Source organism: Haemorhous mexicanus, chromosome 3 (assembly GCF_027477595.1).
Source record: "Haemorhous mexicanus isolate bHaeMex1 chromosome 3, bHaeMex1.pri, whole genome shotgun sequence".
In the NCBI taxonomy this organism is placed as follows: Eukaryota; Metazoa; Chordata; class Aves; order Passeriformes; family Fringillidae; genus Haemorhous; species Haemorhous mexicanus.
In genome coordinates this window covers 42,328,623-42,341,041 of record NC_082343.1, presented here as the reverse complement: position 1 = coordinate 42,341,041, position 12,419 = coordinate 42,328,623, and the positions used below count along the sequence as shown (strand labels likewise).

General features: G+C 43.2%; 1 protein-coding gene across 6 annotated transcripts in view; it reads right to left on the bottom strand.

Annotated features, from left to right (window-relative positions):
- SMOC2 (SPARC related modular calcium binding 2) overlaps positions 1-9,000 on the bottom strand; it is a 140,770-nt gene extending 131,770 nt beyond the window's left edge. For 2 of the 6 annotated variants that reach the window (XR_009485765.1, XM_059841526.1), the window contains exon 1: positions 8,454-8,998. Coding sequence is in view for 4 of the 6 variants with exons in the window: in XM_059841526.1 (XP_059697509.1) it covers positions 8,454-8,528 (75 nt within the window). In the remaining 2 variants the exon portion in view is untranslated. Of the gene's footprint in view, positions 1-8,453 lie in introns of all 6 variants that reach the window. The other 4 variants (XR_009485766.1, XM_059841525.1, XM_059841529.1 and 1 more) reach the window with 4 other exon arrangements.
- Between the last annotated feature and the right edge of the window lie 3,419 nt (positions 9,001-12,419).

The window sequence follows — 12,419 nt, the reverse complement described above, 5'->3', positions numbered from 1 at the left end:
GACCTTCCCATCTCTGCTTTTTATTTTGCATCACTTAATACTTTGATGGCTCTCTTCCAAAACTAAGCCATCCAACACACCAGAGATAATTACTGAACAAATAAACCTATGGCTAACTCAAAGCCTGATTTAGTTTCCATTTTGACAATGTTTTTCATTTCTGCACCCTCTTGTGGGGACAAAGGTATCTTTACAATATGTGCTACCCTCGAGGACATAGTAGCACACCTATTTCAGGACCAGGTTTCACTCACTTGATTTCATTTCTTTGATAGAAACTTTTACTTTAAAAAGTGACATTTGCCACAGTGATTTTTCACTCTAGAAGACCCATCAGCCCATGTGACAACTGCTGCCTTGACTTGAGCAGTGTTATACGGCACTATAGGTAAAAAATGGTGATGCACAGTGACCACACCACTAACAAATACAACTTTACAGAGCCAGGGTCAGTTTCACTGACACCCCTTTGTCTGCACTAAGTGGCATCCATGTGGAGGCTACAGTGAATAAGAACTGATTAAAACATGGTGATCAGATGCAATAAATAATTCCTCACCTGCACAGACAAGGGCAAATAAATTAACTGAGACAACTGAACCAGAAACCATTGGTAAGCTGTGTTCAGCGTGCCCTCCTGCTTCTAATAATGTCCTTTTAATTTTAAGACCATTAGGTTCACCTCACAGTCCCAAAGAGGAACACAGCATGTTTGGATGACACAGAAAATCAGGATAAAGACAAGTGCACTGAAAATAGCATGGCACACATGTATCAGCCTCACTGAGAAGAGATTTTCATATTTTAGTATCACCATCTTTCTGACATGCTGTCAATGCCATACTTCTACCTTGTATGCTCAGAACAGCAGCCCCACACCCTAGATTCTATCATTTGCAGGAAGATACCACTGTGAAGAGCAGCATCTAGTAAAGAAAAACATTTGGGAAGCAATTGTCTAGATGACATGATTTATGTCCCCAGCTCACACACTTTGTATTCTGTGATACTTCCAGACAGAGATGGTCTGATTTAATAGCATTTCTGTACAAGTAGACATGTTGCAGTTGAAATATGGTTAAAATGGTTTGCATGACTACTAATATGTCACCCACTCTGCTCCCCATCCTTCAAAGTAGTAATGAGACTCAATGGCAGATTTTACTCAGACTAAACTCAACCATTCCTCCACTTTACTCCAGATAAAAGCAAGAAAAAATAATGGAACTGAGGCATTGCCTTCGCACCCTGACATCCAGGGGTCACCTGCAATTTGCAGTTTTTCTCTGTACTGCAGCTTGCTACATAGATCATAGTGAGTCCATCCTGAATACCAATAAAATTATTCTTTATCTGTCGCTACTTGCATTTCAAAAAAATGTACTGATCTCTCCTGAGCTTTTACACTGTTCACTCACTGATAGTACCTTGTTTTAATTCTGAAAAAAGGTCAGAATATTCATAAATGCACGATAAAGGTAGGCCAAGTAAAAAGACGGTGAGCACTTCATGGCAGCAATTTTATTCAAAAAATCTGCAAAACACAGCAAGAAGCCATGACTTAACGAGCATTCCAAAGAAAGGAATTTTTCTTGATTTGCATGTAAGTACTCTTTAGGTCTCTAGGACATATTCAAAGATTTATAGCACATGTATGACAGCTAATTTGTATACAGTTCAAAAGTGAACACACAAAAGACAAGAAAGGATATTATTACATCCTCAAAACAACTTTAAGGCAACACAAAAGAAAAAAAATTATCTTTACTCAGTGACTCAGAAGATGACACAACAAGCAGCCTAAAGTAAATGAAGGGAAAAAAGCTAGGTTTTGGATAGGTATGATGTAAACAGTCTCGAGCAAGTTTTCTAGCAACCCACTGAGTAAGCCAGGGAGAGAGCTGGAAAGCATCGCTTTCAGGAAATGTTTTCTCTTTCTATCCTGACCAGAATTCTAGGTTGCATTCTCTATTAGCCTGGATTTTCAACAGCTGATGAAACACTTAGCGGTCATTTTTAAAAGGTAACAAATTAGAGAGGGGAAAAAAATCACTGAAGGGCAGTTACTAAATCATCAAAGCGATTTCTTCTGCAAGGACCGGCTGAAACTTCCATTTGGGAGACTGACTTCATGAGTTCTTTGGTAGGATGTGACACTGCATTAGCTTCGCTGCTTGGGGACCACTGATAATTTGGTAAAGTCATATTAAGCAATCCTCTCATACTAAGTGCTATCACATCAATCTAAAAACTAGTCCATATTCATCTCGGTAGTTTTCACTCCCCCATAACCAAAGCCTGTATCCCTGTATCCCATGCACACCACTGCACTACAGCAATGGCTGTAATTCAGACCAATTCCCTGTGTACATGGGGCAGCTAGGCAAAGACTGGAAAACTGCAGGAAAAAAATGCTGGTATTTATGCTATACCTTCTCTTCTCTGCTCAGTTTATTTTCTTATGGACAATATCGTGTTACATCTCACTATCCCTCCTTTTCTTTTGGCATAAATTATTATGTGTGAGATTAGCATTTTGCAAATTTTTTCTGAAGTATTTTCTCTTTCCAGATTTGCCTCCAGTGTTACTCTGTTGCACTACCACTGTAGATATTAAGGCAGTGATTAGCAATTAATTACCAGAAGTGGATAAAGAAATGTCAACAGAAGCATATCCTGTGAAAATACACAGGGCTGTTGAGACCAAATGACTGGCATCACCAGAATTTTGCTGTAGAAGACAGTAGAGGGGCAGAGGACACAGTATTCATGAAGTCAAAAACTGCTTTGATTATATTAATTTGGAAGAAAGGACTACAAATTTTAATTGTGAAACGGCCTTCATCATGAATCTACAATGTCAACTCTTTAAAAATCTTCCCGAGAGCACAATACTAAATCAAACAGAAAATTAGGATGTATTTGGGTTTTGAGTCTAAGGAAAACACAAAGGTTTTTGGAAATCCCTAAGTCCTTTGCAAGATGTAACCTCCTTTCACTCGCAGATTGCCCAAGAATGTTTGAATTTGTTCAGATAAAATGTCACTCCTGAACCAAACTCGGACCTTCATTGCTGTTCAAAAATAGGTCTTTGATTCCAACTCTTTTTTACTCAGTTTTTAATTTTCAGGCGCCTCTGCACTTCCTGGTCTCAGGCCTGACAAGAAATGAAGCACCAAAATACCATGAAAATGGCTGTGCCTGTGGTGAGGCTGGTCTGGCTTAAGAAATGGAAATATGAGCAAAGTCCCGAGCAAGCCAGATCTTGAAAAGATCTGTATCCTGGTTTCCAGACCAACAGGGTTCAGATAGGTTTTGGATAGCAGCTAAACCTTTGGAGGCTTTTCAGAATGAACTAAACCTTGAAGTTTGCCCACTGTCAAGAAATATAGAAGTTCCTTGAGGTATTCAGTAGGCAACAGGGGGCCAATGACAGCACCAAAAGTGGATACAATATGCAGGATCTTCTATTTGTTTGCTCTATCCTTCTCTTCCCTCCCCACTCACACTCATTTCTAGTCTTCAATGCTAGTTTTAAAAATCTTATGGGCATACAGTCAACTGGCCATCTCCATTAATGTCTTACACATTGTAAGGTGCAGTTTATGTTGGCTGCATGCACAAAAAGTACTTCTGACGCCCAATGAAAAATTTGCTGATGCTTTCTGTATCAACTCCCACAGTTTTTGGTGTTGTTTCTTTAATAAGAAGTGTCTTGAGAGTTTATTGCAAGGAAGCATTGTTGAAAGTGTTTTATTTTCAGAGCTGATGTACCCTTGGTTGTACCAATGCCCATTTGCAGTAACAATGTTGTTAGGATCTGGAGCCACTTACAATTTTATTTATGGCCTTGGTTTTTCAGTCACAATTAGAGTAACTTTTCCAAATGTTTTGGTTTGCAGGCGCCATCCAAATGAGTCCTTAACTTGGAAAGCTTTGATTGTGTTTAGCTTCCCTTTACTGAACTACCTTAGTGGTCCATCTTATATTGGGCAGTGTTGTGGAAGCTATCCAGTGCACTAAATGCTATTGAATACTCACAAAGCATGTGCCAAGGGAGAAAAAGAAAACAATTGTTCCCCAAAATATTCAGCTGCTGATGAAAGAAACTATTACCAGGCAGAGGTGTTCATTTCAGGAAGTAATTTCAAGCAAACTTTCTTCCTTTGTATGATCTATCAATTGTATTGAGAAAAGCCCACGGTACAGCAAGGCTTTGAAAGTATAAATAGTTTGTGGTATGTTGCAAGTCATCAAGATTTTAAAATAAGAAACACTTGTATCCTATTGTTTGTAGAAGTACATCCACACACACAACACTGCAACTGAGATAAAAGCGAAGTTGATGGTTTCAAAAATGCAGTATAAACAATGACAAAGTGTGTTGGTAAATGCAGTGATCATAAACTTACTTATTTGAGGAAGAAAATGAGCTTTCTTCAAAGCACTGTGTTTCAAAACAAAAGTACCTATATCCTCAAGATATGCCTAATTTCCCTAAAACAAGGAGTCAGCAAGGCTCAGATCCCCTCAGTTTCATACACCCAAAAAGAATGGCTACATCTCACAGAGCAGAATAAAATGCAGCATTGCAAAAACGTTCCAACAGTGTGTTACAAAAATTGCAGAGTGCTACCTGGCTTTCTATAAACAAGGTAAAAGGACAAGGCTACTTAAGATATTTTGTAGAATACATTAGTATTTGACACAAGGGGAGAAAAGAACAAGAGTAGCCAAACTGGCTACAGTCCCTCCAGATCTCAGGGGTTCTTAGACAGCTCTCAGCCTACCTTTCCATAATAAAAGCCACTGTTCTGTTGCCAATATTTGTTCATTTGAAATAACAGTAAATACAACAATAAAGAACATTATCCTCCTGCATACATCCCTGAGGCTCAGTTAGCAATTAATAATTGGAATATAACATTTCACCTCACTTTATCTATCACTGCAATATGGTCCTACTCAGGAGACCAGAGTCCAGGAGAAACCTTAGCAAAGAGTAATCCTGGTGACAAGAAGCCAAGACTGGTACAAACTCAAAGTAACTTTGGACTATCTCTAACCCAGTGAACACATGGAAACTCTGAAACTCTTAGACACCGGTGAAGATCATGGCTTCCCAATAAAGATTCAGGTATGCACCAGCCTATCTCTCATCAGCCCTTCTCTATCTGGCACATAGGCAGTCAAGTAAGTTCTGTCTGGGTCCACAGTTTGGGCAGAGATAGACAGATTACAACATTCATGCTCACTTTAGATATAGCCATGAGGTCAAGGGGACCAGACTCTAGACAGACTGGAGCATTTCCACTACCTGATAACTATTCTGATGCATCTGCCTGCCAGAAATTGTCCTAATAGCTGTCATGTAGTAGGAAGCCATATGCCCATCACTTCTTGCAAACCTGCAGTCACATAAGACTGTTAGATAACCAGAAATCTCTTGGAGATATTATTTGTGTGATTTATTGCTATTGGACTATTGCAAAGCTTCCAACATATGAAAATCGCATATTCACCTGGACTACAGACATGGGTGGTTCTTGTGGGTATTGCTACCCAAGTGAAATGCAAAAATATTATTCCTGATTAAATGGGAAAACAGGTCTGTAAACTACTGACAGTCTTTTCCTAAAGTAATACTTAATCCATTCCTTGATCTAGTGAGGACATAAAGTTAAAACAGGCCAGAGATCTGTTTATAAAAATGAAAATCTTAAAGACAGATGCTGATATCCTCCCTCCCTGCCATGCCATCACCCACTTTGTTGATTAAAGCCCAGGCAAGGAAAAATCCTCCGATCCATGTGTTACCTTTTAGAAAATGGTAGAGTGGCTTTTGCTGCAGGGAACTATAATTTTATTGTCTTGTCTTTGCCAAGGTTCATCTTATGTCAGATTTACCACTGCAGTAGACTGTTCTCCTGATATTGCCACCACCTGGCAAGATGAGTATACTTCTGACAGTATTGTGATCAGGGATGTGCATTCCCTCTCCACGATCATCCCATCATTTCGATAAAACTCAGATCCGCAGTGAAACGCCCTGTTCCCATGACCTCTGGTTGTTCATGAAAATTTCAGCCTTTATCTGTTATTCTTCAAACCACAAATAAAAATAAAATCTGCATATGATGTGTAGAAAAGAATGGCCATTCTCAGTCACGGCACAGTGGCACAGCAGGTGAAAAAGAAAAGGCCAAGATTTTCTTGGTATTTCTACACAGCTTTGGTTTGTTGTTCCTTGTAATTATGCAGATACTATCCATGGATATTTGAGAAAGGTCCATGTGGAGAGGAGTTATATAGTCTGTGAGCTACAAACAAAGTGACTACAGGAGTTAAGAATGATTAAGCGGTGTGGTATTTGCTGTGGTAATAGCACTGGTTTTTTATTGTTGTTTAAACAGGTAAGTACAGAAATAGTAGAAATAAACCTGCCTCACTCAAAGTTCAACCTTGTGGGAAGATGTAGAAAGTGTATGTGCATCAGTGTGAGTGAGTGTTATTTCGTTCCTACGGGCGTCTGCCTGTCCCTTACTTGTTTTAGAGAAGGATTCCCAATGCTGTCTAGCATTTGTATGGGTGAGCCCCTTCCGGAAGAAGAGCACAGGCAGTGGAAAAACTAACATGAGCTCACTACCTACAGCCCTCTACTAACAAGGCTAGCTACACCAACCAAAATGTTCAAGTTCATTTCAGTCTGAAAGCTAGACTTCTTTAAAACTATTACCTTCTGGGTGGGAATTCTACCAGAACTGACATTTCTGCTCATGTTTCATAAAGATGCAGACTACTATAAGGTACAGAAATGAGTAACACACACTTTGAATTGGTGAAGGAAGGAATAGAGGGTATTATAACATCACTCAAATGACAGAGAAGTCAAATACTTTGCATGAGTCTATGGCATTTAATTTTTAAAGAGTTTGACAAAGTGACCTTAGCCAGATTTTTCTTCCCTTTTGTGTCGCAGACAACCCCTCACTGAATGAAAAGTATATTCTGCAGTGATTTCTATCCATATTTAAAATGGCTTTAACATCATTTGGGTTATGTACCATCTGAAGATATTGTAACAGTCACAATCACTGTTATTTTACATTTGGACAATCTAAGGGTTTGTAGCATTTCCAGTTTACTTCCACTAATATTTAGAACTCTTTTTATGTACAGAAAAAAAGAATATTACATGTCCTATCTTGCAAATTATGTTTATACATTTGTTAAAGTGAAGTTGAAAGTAAATTGCAATGTTAATCTGTTTATTAGAATAGTATATATCACCGGACCGTGTAAGGGGGCTTCAAATTAGGGTCTTAAAAAGTAAAATATGAGAAGCACTTGACTTTATCTATCCCACACTTTAAAATGCCATACACAATAAAATTCATGGAGCAAACTCAGTCCTTTAAGATTTTCAATTAGCAGCTTCTAATCTACAAATCATTTAAGAGGAAAAAAACCAAAACCCCCAAATTTAGTCAACAAAACTTTTCCTGAAGAATTTCAGGTATGAACAGCCCAGCCATCCCCCACAGCCATTTCACCTTGAGCTGTCCCTATAGCACCTTACTCAATAAGGGGGAAAGAATGGGGGAAAAAAAAAAAAAAAAAAAAAAAAAAACCAAAAAACTCAACTCTTGGGATTTTACAGAAATTTTCTGAAAGACTTAACAAAATAGGGTCTATTTCACTTTGCAGCTGCCTGTAACTTTACCATAATAAACTTTAAGCACATAGCCTTCACCAAAACACTTAAAAACAGCTTGAAAGAAGTATTTGCTGCCCGTTATGTTTACTCAAGCACTTGTTTAAAAACACATTTAAGGAAAATGTTTTTATTTCTACAGATTGCATTAATTATAGCTTTGCAAACACTGCAAGCTCTACAAGAAGACTGAACTGAGCTATTAGCTGCAAACCTCAGGTCTTGGCTAGAATAGTGGTTATGGCTTATTTAGTAAGCGTAATGAACTGGCTCACCCATCTCTACGCGGAGTTCCATGTATAGCATCATGGAGCCTGGAATAGCCAGAAAGGCTTGTTTCATGTTGCTTTATAATTAAAAAGAAGCAAAATCGGTCAGCCCGAGTAGGTCCAAAAGCGGACCTCACTGCAGCATTATTCCTCTTCGGGCAAATAAAAGCATTAACAAGGACATTAACGCTGGACCGAAGCTCTGCGGGGACCCGCAGTAAACTTGCGCTCCGCAGCCGCGGGCCGTGCTTTCCCCGGAGGCGCTCGGCGGGGCGGCGGTGCCGGCGGCTCCCCGGGCGAGCCGCGGCGGAGCTCCCGCCTGGCCGGGGCTCCCGCCTGGCCGGGGCAGGGCGCAGCGCTCGGCCCGGCAGCCGCGGGCGCCTCTCGCCGCCCCGGAGCCGCATCGCCTGCTCAGGTGCTCCCGGGACCGGTCCGGGGGGCGCCCGACGCCGGCGGCGGGGTGGCCTTACCGTGAGGGCGGAGAGCTTCTGTGCCGGCACGGCGGGGAGCAGCTCCGGCAGCAGCAGCAGCAGCGGCACCCACATCCTGAGGCGGCGGCGGAGGGCACCCAGCGGCTGCGGGGAGCGGAGGACGGGGACTCTCCTTGGGATGTCGCTCCCCCCCGACGCCTGCTTTGGCTCCTTTTCAATCGCTCCGGCTGGGAGGTCCCACCTCAGATCCTCAGTTTTCTTTTTCCCCACCCCAGTCCTTAAAATTTGAGGGCGGCTGTAAAGCTAAGTGGCGGCACTTTCTCCCTCTCTCTGTGTCCCTCCCTCGCTCCTCGGGAGTAAACCCCGGCTAGGAGATGCTCCCCCAGCCTATCCTCTCCCGGAGCCCTCCCACTGCCGGGGGAATCTGCCGCACGCCACCGCCTCCCCCGGGGCGCCGCGCCTGCCTCCGCCTCGGGCGAGCTGCTGTTTAGCCCTGGGGTCCTTTTCTCTCCCTTCCACCCTGAGCCCTCGGTGGCAGGGATAGCGGGAGGAAACGACTGGGACGGGAAGGGAAGGGAGGGAGGACCCACCACCACCACCGGGAGCACGCGGGAAGGCACTGCCGCGGCTGCGGAGGCTGGCGGTGTGCGACCTCTCCTAGCCGCTCTGCCCCTTTTCCTCTTATCCTTCCCCCTCCCCAGCCCGGCCTCCGCTTTCTCCTCCCAGACCCACAGATCCTCGCCGATTAACCCTCCCCGGTGCTCCCGGGGGGTCGCCGCTTGCTTCCCCCGCAGGGTTTATTCCTCCCCCACGCCCCCGCCACATGCTGAATCAACATGTACAGATACCGGCAGCCCCTGGCAGGCGGGAGAGGTGGTCCCGACCCCCACCCCGGTGAGCCCCGACCTCCTACCGGAGCGCCCCTGCCCTGGCCCCGCCGCGCCTCCAGCCGGTCACCGCACGGGGCGGGAGCCAGGACCGTGGCATCCAGGTTTCTGAGCTGGAACAAAAGCCAAGGTGGCAGCTCCCCGTGGGGCAGCCGGGCGTCTCTGGGGGCTGCCAGGCGCTCCAGCACGGCGGGGAGCGGGCACTGCTGGGCTCGGGAGGGATACCTCGGTGAGATGCGGTCGCTGCGGGGCCGCCGCTACGCGCGCAGTTAATGCCAGGTGAAACCTTCCACCTCAGAGCTGCGCTTTTCTTTCTCATCTCTTAAGAGCCAAATAGAGATCTGTTTATATTTCCTTACTGTGAAGGATCTCCTCGTCCCTGCTGCCTGAAAGAAACCCTTTCACTACAATTTTGTCACTGGAGTTCCCCGCTCCTGCCGGGGACACAACAGCTCACTGTCAGCCCGCAGAGACCCCACAGGTAAGTGGTACTACAAGGGACGCTGAAGCTATCAGGGCTTGCTTTCTTCTCCGTGTGTGCGTGTTTGTGGGACGGAACACAAAAGTGCTTTAGGAAGGCTGCAGAATGGCACACTCCCAACACACAACAATTTCTTCAATCATTAAATCTAACATCCTTGCAAGCTTTGTCACACGTGGCTCAGTGAGGAGGGACTCAGGGTAGAGCATGTTTCTAAAGCAGTAGCTGCATGCATGATGAACCTAGGTGGAGAGAAGTAGGTATTAATTACGGAGAGATTTGAGTGCCTTACTTGAGACACCTACTGCTGACTTCTCCAGATCCTACAGTGTTCAATGAATGCAGCCAGAAAGGTAGTTGCAGCATTGCCACCTCTCAATGAGCACCCACAGTCACAAAAATTTAAAAAGGTTTTCAAAAGGTTTTGTTTTTTATTAGTGCAATACAACATTATATGATGCAATTTTTAACAAAGTATTTGCACACATCTGTGTGCACTTTTTAAATGGGGAAAAAAACCCTGAAGATACCATATTCTATCACCCAGGTTGGAGCATGTTTGAGGCCCTTCACTGCACAAGACCTCTATTGCTCTGAAACTAGCAGCATCTCTCACAGCGATAGCAAGTTGCCAGCTGCTGCATCAGGCACTGCAGTACGATTTTCCAGCCTGGGCTTCATAGCCCCTTCCTCTTAGCTGGGTGAAACTTGGCAATGTTGACATGTCTGTCAGAGACAAAAGGATTTTTTTTCTTCTGACCATGACTAGCCTCTTTCATACACACAATTATTCACCACATGTACAGAGTCCTGTTTCCCCCATCTTTCTAGTCCTCTTCCATGTTCTCCAGTCCACCCCAGTTTAGGTCCGTGTGCCCTTCATCACAAGCCCATGCCTGCTCTCCCTTCTGTTTCACCTTGCTCTTTGTATATTGCAAGCCCACCAACTCCTTCACCTTCAGTGCTGTGTGCACTGCTGGCCTGTAGCTGGGTAAAGGCAATTCATGGCCAACAGTCCCCTTTGCTCTTGGCTTGTCTGTCAGGACATGCTGAGTGGCACAGCACACAGTTTGGATTTGACATTGCAGAAAAAAATACATTCTCAGAATTGGTGAGAAATACCTCTAATAAAAACAAACTGCAGGTTTTTGAGGGTTTATAACTTAGTCAAATGTGAGTGGATTTACACAAATTTGACAATAGCCAAAAGGAAAAAATTCTGCAAAAAGGCAAGTTTAGAGTCCAGAAGATGTTGACATTATCATTTTAAAATAAAGATGATTTCCCAAAATATATTAAACTGACCTTTTAGGAAGGGGACAGAATATAGAGATCAAGTCAAAACTGAGGAGGCACAGACCAGTGTGTGTGGCTGGCTGTCCTTGGGAAACAGACGGCTTTGATAAGCTTCATCCTTCAGTTGGACTTTTGAGTTTCAGCATGTTGCATTTTTTATTACTAGAATTTACTGTGTGGAGATTTATTACATTTTAGTGAGTATTCAATATGAGGAAGAGGACTTAGACCTCTGCAGGGCAACAACAATGGCAAAAATATCCTACTCTCATCGTGACATGAGACTGGTGCTAGTAGCATTCCCACCTGCTAGAGACAGAGTTCTTCTATGCTCTCCCCATCACCCCACGCAGCATGCTCTTGGGACTTCTCAGAAGATTGCTTATTGCAGTGCAGAGAGAGGCGTGGCTGTTGATTCACTCACCTTGCATTAAATCAGAGGTTTAGTAAGGAGCCACAGGTGCTCCTCTTTCAGTCAAGTGTGGAGCCTGGGATGGCATGGCTGGGGTGAGAACCAAACCCTGAAAAACCGTCTGGTGGCTGAGTTAAAGGAGCACCAGTCAGGACATGCTGAATGACAGAGCACACAGTTGGCAAGAAGGATGTGAGCACCAACAGAGGCAAGAAGGAAAAAGAGAGAAAAAAGACAGCCTTTGGAAGTGTTGCTGACAAACCTGGTTTCCTGCTTGACTCTCTGGAAACAACCATGGGATTCTGCATGATTCTTGGAGCCTTGGACATAAACTACTCTGTGGAGAATGTCAGCAGGAGGATTTCTGTCTGGGGAGGATAAATGCATCTCTAATTCTTGCATCCAGATTTGCACCAACCATTAAAATCATACAGGAAAAGAACTATTGTGTGAAGTGAAATAGTGGCTGTAAAATGCTTTTCTGAGAGTCAGGGGAGTGAGTAGCTGACATAGGTAACACATAAGATGCAGCAGAAAATAAGAACACAAAATAACATCAGAGGTTCTAAGACATCAAAATTCTTGGGCACAGAAGTAGTATGTGTTTATCTATTATTATTATTATTATTATTATTATTATTATTATTATTATTATTATTATTATTATTATTATTATTATTATTCCCTGGCTGGACTTGTTTTGCTATCATTACCTGTTTTGCTATCATTTCCTGTTTATCTGTTTGTATGGCTCATCATCTTTTGGAGGAAATAAGTTTTATTTTCAAATGAAAGAAGGAACAAACAGTTTAAATGTAGGAAATTAAAATGTAGGAAATCATCTTACTGGGAAGATCCTGACCAGATCTCAGAGATGTACCACTTCAGCATCCACATGCGCTGCTTCTCAGAAGACTAGGAAGAGGTTC